Source organism: Saccopteryx bilineata, chromosome 12, assembly GCF_036850765.1.
Source record: "Saccopteryx bilineata isolate mSacBil1 chromosome 12, mSacBil1_pri_phased_curated, whole genome shotgun sequence".
Lineage (NCBI taxonomy): Eukaryota > Metazoa > Chordata > Mammalia > Chiroptera > Emballonuridae > Saccopteryx > Saccopteryx bilineata.
In genome coordinates this window covers 21942053-21957743 of record NC_089501.1, presented here as the reverse complement: position 1 = coordinate 21957743, position 15691 = coordinate 21942053, and the positions used below count along the sequence as shown (strand labels likewise).

Sequence of the window (15691 nt, the reverse complement as noted above, 5' to 3'; positions counted from 1 at the left end):
GGGTAGAGGAATGTATTACATAAATACAAAACACATTATTATTATTATTTTTTTAATACAGGGACAGAGATAGAGTCAGAGAGAGGAATAGATAGGGACAGACAGACAGGAACGGAGAGAGATGAGAAGCATCAATCATCAGTTTTTCATTTTGACACCTTAATTGTTCATTGATTGCTTTCTCATATGTGCCTTGACCGCGGGCCTTCAGCAGACTGAGTAACCCCTTGCTCAAGCCAGTGACCTTGGATCCAAGCTGGTGAGCTTTTGCTCAAACCAGATGAGCCTGCGCTTAAGCTAGCAACCTCGGGGTCTCGAACTTGGGTCCTCCGCATCCCAGTCCGATGCTCTATCCACTGTGCCACTGCCTGGTCAGGCCAAAACACATTATTTTTAATATTCATGTTTACATGGGTTTGTGTCTAAAACAGAAATGACATTAGTGAATTCATTAGTTAAAAGTCTATTTTTTTTCAAAAATTTTAACCCTTTTTATTTTTCAGACTCAACTATAATTTATTAAAATAAGGCAACTCCTGGTGAGAATTCTCACTCTAGGTACTAATCAGCCAGAAAGAGTAACCTTGCTTGAAATTTAATTTTGTTTCATTAATAGTTCATGCTTAAGAAAGCTTGCTGAGTATATTTGTCCTTGGCAGGTATGTACCAAACGTCTGCCCAGGTGATGATGTTTGATGGTTAGGAAAAAGAAACATGGGTTTAACAACTTTGAAAACTTTTCTGAAGTTTTGAAAAAAGGCCTTTTTAAAGACATGGTTAAAGAGTAATAATTTTTTTCCAAAAATAATGTTTCCTATTTTCTATTATAAAAATGTCTTTACTGATGCACTGCTGAAAAATGTCTACACCACTGTCCGCTATCTTGGTGGGATATCGGTGGCCGAGGCCAGGCAGGTCCACACTGGATTCAGGCAGATGGTAGAGAAACTGCAGAGCCGGAAAGTGTTGGGCCATTTCTTTTAATAAAGTCTCACAATGGCAGAGAAGGCACACAGGCAGGGGAAACTGCCTCTCAGGCAAACAAACAGTATAATGGCCCCTCACAGGGGCGGGCAGGAAAGCCTCGCACCCACAGTCCCCCATTTCTCTCGAGCGCAAGCACCCACAGCCTTGTCTAGGTCATACCCACGTGCCTCTGCCACGTGCTCATGCACTCATCAGCAACGTGCTGGCAGCCGGTACACCAGTGAGCAAGCCTAACACAGCTGCCCCACACCTGGACTGTCACATCACCAATACAATTTCTTTGGCAATTTAAAACACAAATCTCTCGGGAGGTTTATGTTCCCTCAAGCCCATCCACGTGATCTCCTGTCACATTTCTCAAGCTGCTGCGTTGCAGATACTCCCTCTGTAAGGCCAAAGCAATCTTTATTTCCCCCGAATAACAGCACTTTAAAAATTACGATCATTCCTCTGTTGCACTTAAGAGGGGTTTGGATCTGCTCCATGGAATTCCTTTCTTCTTGATGGAAGGGCACTTCCAATTACCGACACTTGAGAATATCTAAAATCTTCCTTCATTTAAAATTCAATTGTGTAGAAAATCATGGAAGTGGCTCAGCATGCAGTACTTGTGAGGACTGCAAATTTGCTATACTGAAACCACCCTTTAGCAGAAAACGCCTCAAAAACCATTCTTCTAGAAATTCTAAAACATACATGAGAAATTTCTCCTGGAAGAATAAAATTCAGTATTTTAAGATTAAGTAAAAAAAAAGAAATTAAGGCCCTGGCCGGTTGGCTCAGCGGTAGAGCGTCGGCCTGGCGTGCGGGGGACCCGGGTTCGATTCCCGGCCAGGGCACATAGGAAAAGCGCCCATTTGCTTCTCCACGCCCCCCCCTCCTTCCTCTCTGTCTCTCTCTTCCCCTCCCTCAGCCAAGGCTCCATTGGAGCAAAGATGGCCCGGGCGCTGGGGATGGCTCCTCGGCCTCTGCCCCAGGTGCTGGAGTGGCTCTGGTCGTGGCAGAGCATCGCCCCCTGGTGGGCAGAGCGTCGCCCCTGGTGGGCGTGCCGGGTGGATCCCAGTCGGGCGCATGCGGGAGTCTGTCTGACTGTCTTTCCCCGTTTCCAGCTTCAGAAAAATACAAAAAAAAAAAAAAAGAAATGAAGATGCAATTAAATGACAAACAGATTTTCCAGGCTGGCCCACACTTACCTCTCCCGAGGAACAGCAAACCAGTACTCTGGCTGTTTTCTTCGCTTGCCATATTGCTGAACCATGGCTGCAGTGTGAGTGGCAAAAGATTTTCTCATTGGTTTTCCCACTTTAATACACAGAAACATGGGCGGAGTCTTGCTTTTCTCTTCTTTGGAAGGAAGTATATCTGAATCACACATGCAAAGTATCTTCCTCAATACTGACAATATTTGTAACAGTAAAACTTTTCAACTTACAAATAATAGTGTTATAATCCCCTCTTAGTGATGAGTAATATAAACTAAGGCAGAAACATCAAACATCATCATGACATCAAAACTAATTAAATTTTTCAGACCTTCTTAAGCACTAAAGGAGAAAGCTTTGGATGTTTTAGGCTGGTCTACATCACCTGAGATGCTATGAGATGCTATGTCCTGTGAATAAGCATAAAAACTAGCACAATACCAAATGGGAGAATTGTAGACAAGCCACAAGAGTACAAATTAATGAATGATACTGAGGAGCCAATCACACTATCAAGCAACACAGTTTAGAACCAAAAATCTTCAAAAATAATTTAAACTCCTTTGGGTTTAAAAATTCACAGTAAAAAAGGAAAGTTACTTGAAAGATTTTTTTAAAAAGCAAACTACTTTAGAAATAGAAATCTATGTCATATTAAAGTTCCAAATTATATACTATATATACTGTTATTTTTTCCAATTATTAAAGGTACATTCTATTGAGAAAACATTGTCCTCAAATGATTGTACTACTTGTGCTTTTATGCACATGTGTGTTTAAGAAAGGCAGCTAATACAACAGATAGACATTAAAAAGAGTGGCTTACCTTCAATGGGTACCTGAATTCTCTTTAACAGCCACAACTGGATTTCAGATTTATTATCCATCTGTGCACCCTGGCAGCTATTGTCCAGAGTAGATTCCAAAGCGTCACCTAGAGACTCTTTATTCACAGTTTCTTCTGCAGAAGAGCCCAGCTGCCATGGATGGGGCGCTCTTTCTTTCGTCCAGTTTTTATCTGGCTCTTTCCTGCCCTCAGTCGGGGACTCACCAGCCTGGGATAGAGAACTACTAAGGGTGATGTCTATTCCCACTGGCTCAGTCCTCTTGCTGTCACTTAATTCTGCCTTCTGCAAGTTGTCACATACCGGTGGCGCATCCTTGTTCTTACTCAGGTAGTATTTGATGAGTTTAACTTTATCTAGATCTTCATGTATGTTCAGTGTGTTTTCTCCTTGGCTTTCTGGAGAACCAGACTGCTTGTTCACCTCTGGCATTTTATCTTGCTTCTCACAGGTTTCTAAATCTAGGGTCCCCTTCAGCTCAGCATCACTCCCTTTTCTTAAAAAGCTCAGGGCTGACTGCGCTCGCATTTCCGTAGCAGAACTAAGTGTTTGTGACTGAGCCCCTCTTTGCTCCTCTGGGTCAACGGAAAGGCACTCCTTCAAGGTGTCTCTTTTGCCTGATCCACCATCGTTTTGAGAAGAAACTTCTTCCAAGTCAACAAAGTCATCTTCTTCCCCAAAAAGGGAATTCTCTTTGGCTATATATCTAAATGCAGGATGAGTGTCAGGAGGTTCCGTGCCGACCGTGGTTACTGTGGTAGAGTCCTTGGTTGCCTCTCCTGAGGTTTCCAGGTTCTTTAACTTTTCTGACAGAGAGCTGTCTGAGGACTTTCTAAGTGTGTGTTCTGTCGATGTCTCCAAAGGTCTTGTTGATTTGGAATCTGAAGTGATAGTTCTTCTCTCTCCATTCTGTTGCCGTTTTTCCTTGTTCAGAGATTTGAACTTACTAAATGGGTTGATATCCTTTTCTGAAGCTAGGTCCTCCCACTCTCCAGGCCTGTACAGAGGACAAAGATCCTGAGGTAGGTCACTGTTGAGGGAAGAATGGTGGGTGCACATGGAATGTTAAAAACAAAACCAAAAACAAAATGGAGGAAAAGCAAAAACCAAAACAAAACCCAGCCCAAAACCAAAACATAAATATACAACAACTTAAACAAATGTTTACATGATGTCAGAGTAAGAAAATGAAATTTAAAAAATTAACTTCAAAATGAAACATAAATCAACTATAAGAAGCGGCAAAACAAAGAACCATGAAAATTGCATATCTACTAGAAGACATGAACGACTTTTGAAATCACTTATGAACATGGAGATGTCACCCACAAGACTTTTGATGAAATAATGTTTCTGACTTTCATGAAGGGAAGGATAAAGGAGAGGAAATGTTTTAGTACTCTAACTAAAATGCCTTAAATAGTCAAAGACTTTCCTTGTTATAAAATAGTACATAAACCAACTACATTAATTCAAAATGGCTCATTGACTGAGGAGCTACACATTTAAAAAGAAATTATTTACTGATTTCAGCGAGAGAGGAAGGGAGAGAAAGAGAAACAGGAACATCAGCCTGTTCCTGCACGTGCCCTGACCAAGGATCGAACTGGCCACCTCTGCACTTTGGGACAATACTCTAACCAACCAAGCTATCCAGCCATGGTAAATAGCTACACATTTAACTGTTCTATTAAGTGATTGACCCTGAACCTAGTTTTAGGTTTTATGCCTTAGGATGTCTTCCAATAACAGATGTCCTTCATTACCAAGGGAGCAAGTGGGTTCTGCTATCATTGTGGATATTGAACATCTGTTCCATGTTACAACTGAAATTTTTAAAGAAAAGTAAATCAAATAATCTCTTACTTGTAATACTTAAATTTCTTAACTCATTTTATAACAATATTATTTTACTTTATGGCAATGGGCAACTGGTTTATCAGCTGAAACTTACTGTTCTGGGCAGTCAACGATTCTTCCTTACTACCCAGATTTGAGTTATACAAAAATATTGATTAAACATGTTCCCCAAAATTTAAAACAAATGGTCAAAAAACATATATTTTAAGCTATGACTGGAAATATCTTTAATAACCCATGTTTTCACTTACCTTAGCATTTACACCAGGTTAAAACAGATATATAAAAACCCTTTTTAAAAATAACATTTTCAGATTTCAAAAATAATTTATTTTCTCAAAAGTCTAGATTATATTCACTTTATTATTCTGGCTTTGAAATAATTATGACAATAAAACAACATAGGACCTGTAAGTATCCCCAGTTATTTTATGAGTCACTTGCATGGAACATCCATGCTTTCTCCAGTAGAAAATCAAAGCCTACATAATTGTTAAACTCTGACAAAGGCTTCAAAAAGCCTCTTTAATTCACAATTCACTTCAATTCAGTAAGTCTTCACTGAGCCCCTAAGCGTCACATGCTAAAAATGACTGTGACAAGGTCTCCGTTCTTCAGGAACCTGTATATGCAGGAATGTGCTGCCCAACACTAGCATTCAGATGGTAAAGACACTTCAATCCTAGAGTCAAATAAATTAGTAATGTAGTATAATTTCCATTTTAGGACCCAAAATTTAATTTGGCACATTAAAAGCTATATGCAGTCCCTGCAACAAAGAAACGCATCTCTTCACATACATGGTTGATAAGCAAAACTGTCTTCCATAAACACCCAAACCTCTTTCTCATCGCTGCCTTATTTACCCAGATTGTCCGGCAAAAAGAAGACATCTGACTGCATTCTAATCAGCCTCCTGTATTATCTTCTCGTCTACCCCTCCCTTCTTCTAATTCACGCTGAGATTAATTTAGTCATTCGCTTTTTCTGCACTGCAGCTGCCAAGCACTGCTGGGGCAAAGTGCATAATTGTGTTAACTGACTCTGCTGTTTATTAATGTTTTCTAGATACAGGCCGGCACCTAATGATAGTCAATAATCCTTTTAATTGTTCCTGTCCTATTGTCTGTGGCACCTGGAGTTATAAAAGGTCCTACACAAAAAATACAAAGCCTGAAGGGGAGTATGGAGAGATTGTACATACACGCACACTTAAAAACTATTTTCACATTGCAGCTAGATAATTTAAAGTTCTTGTTTTACCAGCCACTTTTTAGTAATGATAAAATTTTAAGCCATTTTAAACTTTTAAACAAGTGATGAAATTCTGAAGTCAATAATACTTATTTCACACTGATCCCACTCATGTAATATAATTTGCTCCCTGGTACATATATTGTTCATTAGACTGTAAAGTCCATATACCTGCATGCAAAGCAGGAATCAGTGCACAGCTCTGAAATAATTTCAACATATCAGCAGCCAATTTTTAACTCTTCTCTCCCTCCCCAGCTATGGCATTAACCGTGTATCCCAGATCATTAACACAATCCCACAATGAGAGAAATCTTTCTATAAAGAAGTACCTTCCCTTTTCATTATAAAAAGAATACTTAATATCTTAAGCTGAAGATGTCCTATAGTATTACTCCATTAGAAGTCATCACTAGTTAAGAAATGTCCTTATTTGCCTGACCATCCATTTCTATCCTCAACCATATGTTTACAGATTCTTATCTTCTTTCCTCTTGTCACAGAGAACACAATATTCATTCCCTCTTTCCAAAATGAATTCCTCACTGCCTCTTATCTGCCTCCATCTAAGGTTCCAAGGCAGTGGGACACTCCCTCACATGGATCTCATGGAATGCTGTGTGCACCTCTATGTGTACAGTGGCATTGAATGACTACTTCTGTCCATCCGTCTGCTGTACCCTGGAGACTGAAGGTTCCTCAAGGGTGAGGACCATGACCCACTCATCTTCATATCCTAGACACATAAGCGGCACGCCCTAAGATGCATTAGAAGCCTCAATTCGCATGGATAACAGGACTCCCATGGCACAATGAACAGAGTGTCAGATACAAATTAAAGGTTCATATAATAACGGCCTACACTTAATAGGCATCAGGCTATTTTCTAAAAGTTTTGGTACATCAATGCACTTTTTTTGTGTGTGTGTGACGAAGAGAGACAAAGAGAGGGACAGACAGGGACAGACAGGAAGGGAGAGAGATGAGAAGCATCAATTCTTTGTTGCAGCATCTTAGTTGTTCATTGATTGCTTTCTCATCTGTAACTTGACCAGGGGGCTACAGCAGACCGAGTGACCCCTTGCTCAAAGCCAGTGACCTCGGGCTCAAGTTGGTGAGCCTTGCTCAAACCAGATGAGCCCACGCTCAAGCTGGAGACCTCGGGGTTTTGAACCTGGGTCCTCCGTGTCCTGGTCTGATGTTCTATCCACTGCACCACTGCCTAGTCAGGCTCAATGCACTTAGTTCTTACAATAGCCCCATATAAGCTGAATAACACTATTAATTCCATTTTACAATGAGAACACCGAGGCTTGAGGTTGAGTAACTCATGCCAGTCATGATGCCGGAAGTGGCAGAGCCAGAGAAACCCCTGAAATGTGGCTCTGGGCCTATGCATGATGCAGGACTGTCTCCCAGACCTCTTACTTGGACACGGGCAGCAGAATTTAGAAACTACCTCCATACCCATGTTTGGTGATAGCTTCAGTGGCTTGGAGTTGGGAAAGGGCTGAGTGGATCAGATACTGAGGACTGGAAGAGTCCAGGGGAACCTATTAGCAAAAACCCCTAAGAATTTTGTGTCTGCATTAATACCCTAGTTACCTTCCCTTCTTTCCATAAGTCCCAAGGACCAACTTCCCTTTGCACAGAAAGAACCCACCTCTTCGCCTCCCTACCTTCCTATCACTAAGGATTTCTAAAGATTTTTATTGCTACTATAGATACAGAAACAAACACATTGACAAAATGACAGTAAGAATCAGATTATCCCAAGTGAATTAACCTGAGCTTTCTTAACCCTCTTTCCCTTGCTTCATGGGGAAGCTTCATTCTTTTTTTAAAAACAAGCAAACAAAAAACCCTCCGTTTTATAAGGCAAAAATAATCAAAACTAAAATAATATCCGTCGACATTTCAGAGACAAAGCAAACCAGTATTATGCCCTGTTCTCATACCACGTGAGGGAACCAGTCTGGCTGCAGGGGCAGTGCCTGCTGTCCAGCCCTACGCAGGACTGAGGGAAAACATGAGTTGGGAAGACTGCCTATCCCAGAATCTGAATAAAGAACGTAACTCTGCCTGACAATTAAACTGGGAGGAAAACACTACAATTCTTTCAGAGAAACATCATTTCTTTGTTCATAAATTCATTAGGACGATGCACTGCTTTTCAGGAAAAGAAGCAAAACAAATACCATTTCTACATACTGGCTCGTGTGATTGTCTTCTTTCATTGCTATACACTCAACTCTTCCCTACCACTGACTTTATCATTTCCATTCCCTCTCCTTTTTCTACTTTCTTAAATTTAGTGTACAAATCTTCCTCCTCCAAATTCACCTCCAAAGTCTCTTGATCCTGCCAATACTCTCACTGTTTAATTGGATTTAATTTTCCTAAGACACCCCCCCACACACTTTTTTCTGATAAACAAGAAATGTCTCTTACGATGGCAAAGCATCTTTGATCTTCATGTGGGAAATGTCGTTGTAAAGGGCAATGGAAACCACCTCTTCCATGGGACAAATGAGGCCATACTCCTCACACCCATTTTCAATGACCACGGGGTCGGACTTGTGAGGGTCAAACATGATGTTGTTAGGAGTGACAATCATGACGCCCCCGACCACACCCTGTAGGAGAAACGGACAGGACAGAATCACTACAGGCAGAAATGCAGCCACCACAGGCGCTCTAATGAACTCATGCTGTCCTTCCATTGTCCTTGGGAACCACAGTACCTTAAGTGACAACCACATCCCCTTTTCAAGGGCTGCAGAAATGCAGTGCTGGGGACTGTGTGGTGAGGCAGAGAAAACAGGCTGGACACGTGACAATCAAGACAGCTGCTACAATAGCTTAACAGCAGTGGGGACTTGGGTTACACAAACAGGTCTCACATTCCCCAATGCCCGCCTGTAAAACTAGAGAGGCTGTCCCAGGCACTTTCCGGAATGAGAACGGGAGCTTTGTACTTCATTCAGCACGTACTCGCCATGTGTCGGACAAATGTACGGCACTGAGCTAAGGGGGCAGCTGTCCCGGAGTTGTGGTGCCAAAGAACAGTCCTACTAGTTCCCTCTAAAATGTTTAGAAAGCGTACATCCAGGACAATATGACAAAAATAGAAATATAAAATTTTTACAGTACTAAACGTAGCTGAATTTTGGAAATTAAAAGCAAAATCTAGCAGTCTGATGGGAACTTAAAAATCTAAAGTTCGGTCAGTTTACATTATAGATCTTGATAGCCACAAGGACAGTGTCTGCCAGAGACAGCAGAAGACAGATTGCTCGCTTTCTGTAAATACTTAACTTTGTACTCTTAATGGCTTCAGTGATAACCTTTGCAAAATTTTGCACCTCTGGCATTACTTGTCCTTGATCCATAAAAGTGAAATGATTACCAGCGGGAGGAGGGGAAGGAACTAAAGAGGATCAAATATATGGTGATCGAAAATGATTTAACTTTGGCTGATGGGCACACAACACATTCAACAGTTCAAATGCTATAGAAATATTTACCGGAAACCTATGTACTCTTATTATCAATGTCACCCCATTAAATTTAATTTTATACATACAATTAAAAAAAGAGAAAAGTCATTAAGTCCATACCAATAATGCATTTTCTTATCACTTGGAGGCTGTCTCAAAGTCTCTACTATGAGAACAGGAATTCACTTATATCAACATACCCCCCTCTTCAGAGGTTCAATAAAAGTTGGATTTGTTCTTTGTGAAAAACATCAACAACCAAAAAACTCAACACATCACACTACACATTTTAATACCAGCATCTCCAGTAGCAAAAGGGTTGAGAACCCATCATCTTCCAGGTTAGGTGCTAAGCTCCTTATATGAATTTTGCCTTTTAATTACAATACCCTACTAGTTAAATTTTATTACTGTTCCTGTTATATAGATGAGAAAATGGAAGCTTGGGAAAGTTAAATACCTTGCCCATAGTCTCAGAGCTAATGGGTAGCTGAGTTGGAATTTAAATTCAGCAAGTCTGACTCTAGCATTTGCTGTTAAACATATCCTACACTGTCTCCCTAACAATTTATAGGCCAAGATCTGAAAGATGAAATGATAAATCCAGGGTCACAAAGAAGCATATTTCCACTCAATGATCTCCTTTCCTTCAATAAGCAAAATGCCAAGCATTCAACTGGGGAAAATTAATGAACACTTGTGAACTCTTATGCTAAACCTTTGGGTATGATAATTTAGTGTCACCTGCCTTCAGTAATTTGACACCTAGTTTCATTTTCCATTGGCTCCAAGAGGGAAATAAAAACAAATTATGCTGCCATTTACCTTTCCATCGGTGAAGTAGCGACAATTCATTTTTAAAAATTTTACCACGCCCGGTTCGTCGTCTTCAGAAGTAGATGACAAGACTCTTTCAATGGGTTTGATAGCCTTTCTTGCTAAGTCAGCATCCTTTAGAAAGCAAAAATTTCCAAAATCAGAAGCAATTTTTCAAAACAGATTATTTACATAAAGCAGGCCACATAAGTTCCTGGTAAATAACCTGTTTACTTAACTTTAACATAAATAAGGCAAATGACTTTCTTCATTCAAAAATATCACATATATAACAATAAGTATCTAAATCAAAATGCAAACATTTAAAAAGTATGAACCCATAAAAATGGCTCATCAAATGTCTTTTGAAAATAACCTAAATGAAAGAATTCAGGGGTGACTCTGGTTCAATTCTTTTAGAAAAAGGAGTAACGGCCCTGGCCGGTTGGCTCAGCGGTAGAGCGTCGGCCTGGCGTGCGGAGGACCCGGGTTCGATTCCCGGCCAGGGCACACAGGAGAAGCGCTCATTTGCTTCTCCACCCCTCCGCCGCGCTTTCCTCTCTGTCTCTCCCTTCCCCTCCCGCAGCCAAGGCTCCATTGGAGCAAGGATGGCCCGGGCGCTGGGGATGGCTCTGTGGCCTCTGCCTCAGGCGCTAGAGTGGCTCTGGTCGCAACATGGCGACGCCCAGGATGGGCAGAGCATCGCCCCCTGGTGGGCAGAGCATCGCCCCTGGTGGGCGTGCCGGGTGGATCCCGGTCGGGCGCATGCGGGAGTCTGTCTGACTGTCTCTCCCTGTTTCCAGCTTCAGAAAAATGAAAAAAAGAAAAAGGAGTAACAGTAGGACAAATAAACAATAGTCTCGGTGAGAGTTACCTTCATACTTTTATGTAAACAAGGCATGTGTTTCTGCCTTTGAGACCTTAAATGTGAACAGGTTTCTTCTGGATAACATGCATTCTCTCAACCAAGGACAAATTACACTTAACCCTGCTCATCTGGGGAGAAGTTAAGGTTGAAATCTTGTGAAAAAGAACATGTAGAATTCTGTAACAAAATATATTTTATATTTATGACTCCATATATAAATACGACTCCAGGGTATGAATGACATACATACAGGCAGTTTATCATATTCTGCATCTGATGAGGAGGGAGAGACAGTAGCACCGGGACTGGGTGACGATAACTTTAAGGTACTAGAAGGAAAGTTGGCATCTGGCACAAAGAGAACCTGCGAATGGGAAAGAAAAGCGAGGTGAGGAGCAGGAATCAGGTAGAACCTAGGCAACGTTCGAAGAAGTTACTCTCTGCATGGTCTCGTGTTAGGTACATGACTAAAAGGCAGCTCACTTTCACAGAATTCATCAGCAACATGAGGTCTTCTACACTGATCTGTGAAACAATATGCAGCAATATGAACGTGTGCAGTGCAGAGGGTACCGAACATGGCTGGAAACTCCGCAGAGGCTCACAAAAGTGGGGACAAAGTGGGTATGTTGTACTGACCATGTGAAGCGGGTGAGCCCAATGAAACTCTGAGCAGTACAGGACATAGCACTTGGGCAGGGATGAAAGAGCCTGCAGGGAAGGGTACTGATGTTGCCAGGAAATAGAGGAGAGAAAAGCATGCATACTTCTTAACATAATACCCGTGTCAGAAAGAAATGAAACAATACCAGGATTGCTAACTCCAAGCAGGCCCTCAGTGAGAATGTGGTTAGTAAGGTGCTTATACGATAAAAACTACACAATGTAACATTAGTAATCTCAATACCTTCTCTTCCATTCCTGTCCAGTTATCTAAAAACAAAAATAAAAATCCCCAAAGGTTGTACAAAACAGTCTCCTTCTGCAAAATGTTCTGGTTCCTGGATTCTTATTACAACCCTATCATTCAACACTCTTAATGACACAGGCAGTCTTTTGGCATATATCAAATACAATCTTAAAATGATGACCTCTGATACTAGAGAACGCAATTCAGAGCTATTAACAGAACCGTTCAATATTGTTATTCATTCTTTCCCACACCTCCAGTCATATCTCCACTTTAACTTCGGTTATTTAAACCTCACTTCAATCCAGAAAAAAAAGAAAAGGCAACAACCAAAAATACATTAAGATAAAGGTGGGAAAGTCAACATCAGGAAAAATAAGATAAGGACTAATTACCACGGCAAACCTATGCTCCAGAATCACTACACACTCCTGGACAGGTAAGCCATAAAACTGCTGAAGCATCAGGATGTCTAGAGTACAATTTTAGTTCAATAAGCTCTCAGGTAACTTCTTCATAAAATCACCTCTGACACGTGGCCGATCCCCACCCAGCCACACCAGTTCTCTCTCCTACCTCCAGGTGAACGTCAACTCAGTCTGTACACGGGTGAGCCTCAAATTTTCTGAAACCAGAGTAGCTAAAATCAGTTTTGATTAGGCTAGTCAGATCTATTGAGATGAGACGGTTGCCTACTCCTCCAAACTCCAAGACAGACACTAAAAAAATCTTTTTTTTTTTTTGGTGACAGAGACAGAGAGAGGGACAGATAGACAGACAGGAAGGGAGAGAGATGAGAAGCATCAATTCTTCATTGCAGCACTTTAGTTGTTCATTGATTGCTTTCTCATATGTGCCTTGACCGTGGGCCTTCAGCAGACCGAGTAACCCCTTGCTCAAGCCAGTGACCTTGGGTCCAAGCTGGTGAGCTTTGCTCAAACCAGATGAGCCCGCGCTCAAGCTGGAGACCTCGGGGTTTCGAACCTGAGTCCTCCACATCCCAGTCAGATGCTCTATCCACTGTGCAACCGCCTGGTCAGGCTTAAAAATCTTTGAAGGCAAAATATTATGTACAGTTTCTAAAAGCCCTTCAATTAATTTTACTCTTCTCAATTCCTTAACTTTGCTGGCCAAATGCTGAGTCCCAGCCAGGTCCTGGGACAACCACCAGCATGGAAGTGTTCTGTTAGATGAGAGCTGGACAGCACAGCAAAGGACGGAGGACAGCTACAACAGTGCAGCCCGGCCCCTAATCTCAGAGATCAGGAAAGAAAGTGACTTGCCCAAGTCAAATAGCTATTCCAAGGCTGAAAAAAGAACCTTTGGAGCACCTATTTCTGGTGTTTTTACCATTACAGTAGGCATTTTTAAACAGCCCCTATGCCTCTTGTTGCCTACTGGACCTTAATCATGTACCATAAAGCTATTCTGTTTATGGACATAGTAAAAGAATAATGAATGATCCTAAATTTTTTACTACGGTCTAGTGACTACAGTATTCAGCCTTAAACTAGTAAGTGCATGCGCCTGGGGTCTCTGCTATGGGTCAGTTACACAAGAAAAAGGGTTCCTGGACCCAATTACAACGTGGAGGCCAGGGCTCCCTCATGCCAACAATTTTTGGACACCACTAGGGTATCTAAGAATTCAACTCAATCCTGACACTATCTACTCAGAAAATAGAATCAGATGCCACAGGCTAAGGATCCAGTCCTACAAGACCGAACCCTCCACATATACACACACTCCAGAGATCAGTTCCAAACCTGTGCTTGTAACCACCCAGCTATGGACTGGAAGTTCCGATGGATGCACCCCTACAACTCAGAATGCCAATTAGAAGTCCAGGTTGTCACCTATACTTCTGAACAGCTAGGTATAAATCAGAGGTTCCCACAACCCCCTCCTTGGGTTTGATTAATTTGCTAGAATGGCTCACAGAACTCAGAGAAACATGTTACTTACTAGGATACAGCTTGGGAACAGCCACATAGAAGAGATGCAGAGTTCTGGAACTCATCTATCGCAGGTTCCAGAACCCCCGTGATAGGCGAAAATCCATGAAGCAGCAACCTTATATTTATTTTATTATTTATATATATTTTAAGGCTTTATAAATCCTCCCCACATGCTCATTAACCTTTCCCACACTTAGTTTGCTTATTTTACCACAAAAATTAAAATAATATATAAAAGTACCTATATACCTCAAAATCCTGCGATATAGCAAAAAATCCGCGATACAGTGAGACTGCAAAAAGTGACCCACGATATGGTGAGGAACGACTACACAGGGAAAGGGAGGAGCCTCCATGCCCACTCCAGGCTCACCATGCTCCCCGAACTTCCACAGGCTCACCAACCTGGAAGCTCTCTCACTCCATTGTCTTGGGTTTTTATGAATGCTTCTTAAATTAGTCATTCATGATTGACTAGTTCACTGGTGACTGATTCAATCTCCAGCACTTCTCCGCTCCCTGGAGGTGGGTAATGGGATGGGGAGGAAGTTTCAAACCTCTGATAACATGTTTGTCTCCTAGCAACCAGCTGCCACTCTGGGTGCTTTTTCAAAAGTCATCTTTATCACTCTCAACACTTAGAAAATTCCCAGGGCTCAGTAGCTGTGAGCCAGAAATTGTGGAAGACCAAATACAGGGTTGGACAAAAGGAGGTTAATAATAATAAATAAAATAATAATAAATAAAAATACAAGAATCAACTCTTTGGGTAGCCATAACTGTAAACCTACTTTTCCACACACCTATGTATATGATAAATATAAATATATTTGATCATCCTTCTTTATTTTATTTTTTTTAGCGAAGAGAGAGAGACAGCAACAGACAGACAGGAAGGGAGAGAGATGAGAAGCATCAACTCGTAGTGTTGCGGCTCCTTAGTTGTTTATTGATTGCTTTCTCATATGTGCCTTGACCGGGGACTCCAGGTAAGCCACTGACCCCTTGTTCAAGCCAGTGACCATGGGGTCATGTCTATGATCCCACAGTAAAGCAGGTGGTGAGTCCATGCTTAAAGCCAGATGAACCTGCACTCAAGCCTGCAAACTTAGAGTTTTGAACCTGGGTCTTCAGTGTCCCAGGTTGATGCTCTATCCACTGAGCCACCACCTGGTCAGGCTATTTTGGTCATTCTTATAAATCATAATAATGCACACATTATGCAACAATATCACATTAACTATCCTAGAGATGAAAATTTATTAACTTAAAAAAGTTTTAACGTTTATTTCCCTTCAAGTACCTGGAACTGGCAGTACCCTAATTTTTCCATTTGACTAAGACATAAATACCAAAAGCACAATGGTACAAATTGGCCAACTATGGTCTGTTGCCTTCCCTTGAAAAAAATACAAAGAACAATATCACTATTGCCTGAATGAAATTATACTTTAAAGCGGCAGTATCTCTCTGGAAAGAATTAAATGCCAT

The 15691-nt window shown here is 41.3% G+C and overlaps 1 protein-coding gene across 10 annotated transcripts in view; it reads right to left on the bottom strand.

Moving 5' to 3' along the window:
- NCOA7 (nuclear receptor coactivator 7) overlaps positions 1 to 15691 on the bottom strand; it is a 146075-nt gene that overhangs the window by 42860 nt on the left and 87524 nt on the right. For 8 of the 10 annotated variants that reach the window (XM_066247747.1, XM_066247746.1, XM_066247748.1 and 5 more), the window contains 5 exons: positions 11583 to 11696; positions 10474 to 10599; positions 8600 to 8784; positions 3016 to 4064; positions 2181 to 2349 (listed from right to left, as the gene is read on the bottom strand). In XM_066247747.1, the coding sequence (XP_066103844.1) occupies positions 2181 to 2349; positions 3016 to 4064; positions 8600 to 8784; positions 10474 to 10599; positions 11583 to 11696 (1643 nt within the window). The remainder of the gene's footprint in view (positions 1 to 2180; positions 2350 to 3015; positions 4065 to 8599; positions 8785 to 10473; positions 10600 to 11582; positions 11697 to 15691) is intronic. The other 2 variants (XM_066247744.1, XM_066247751.1) reach the window with 1 other exon arrangement.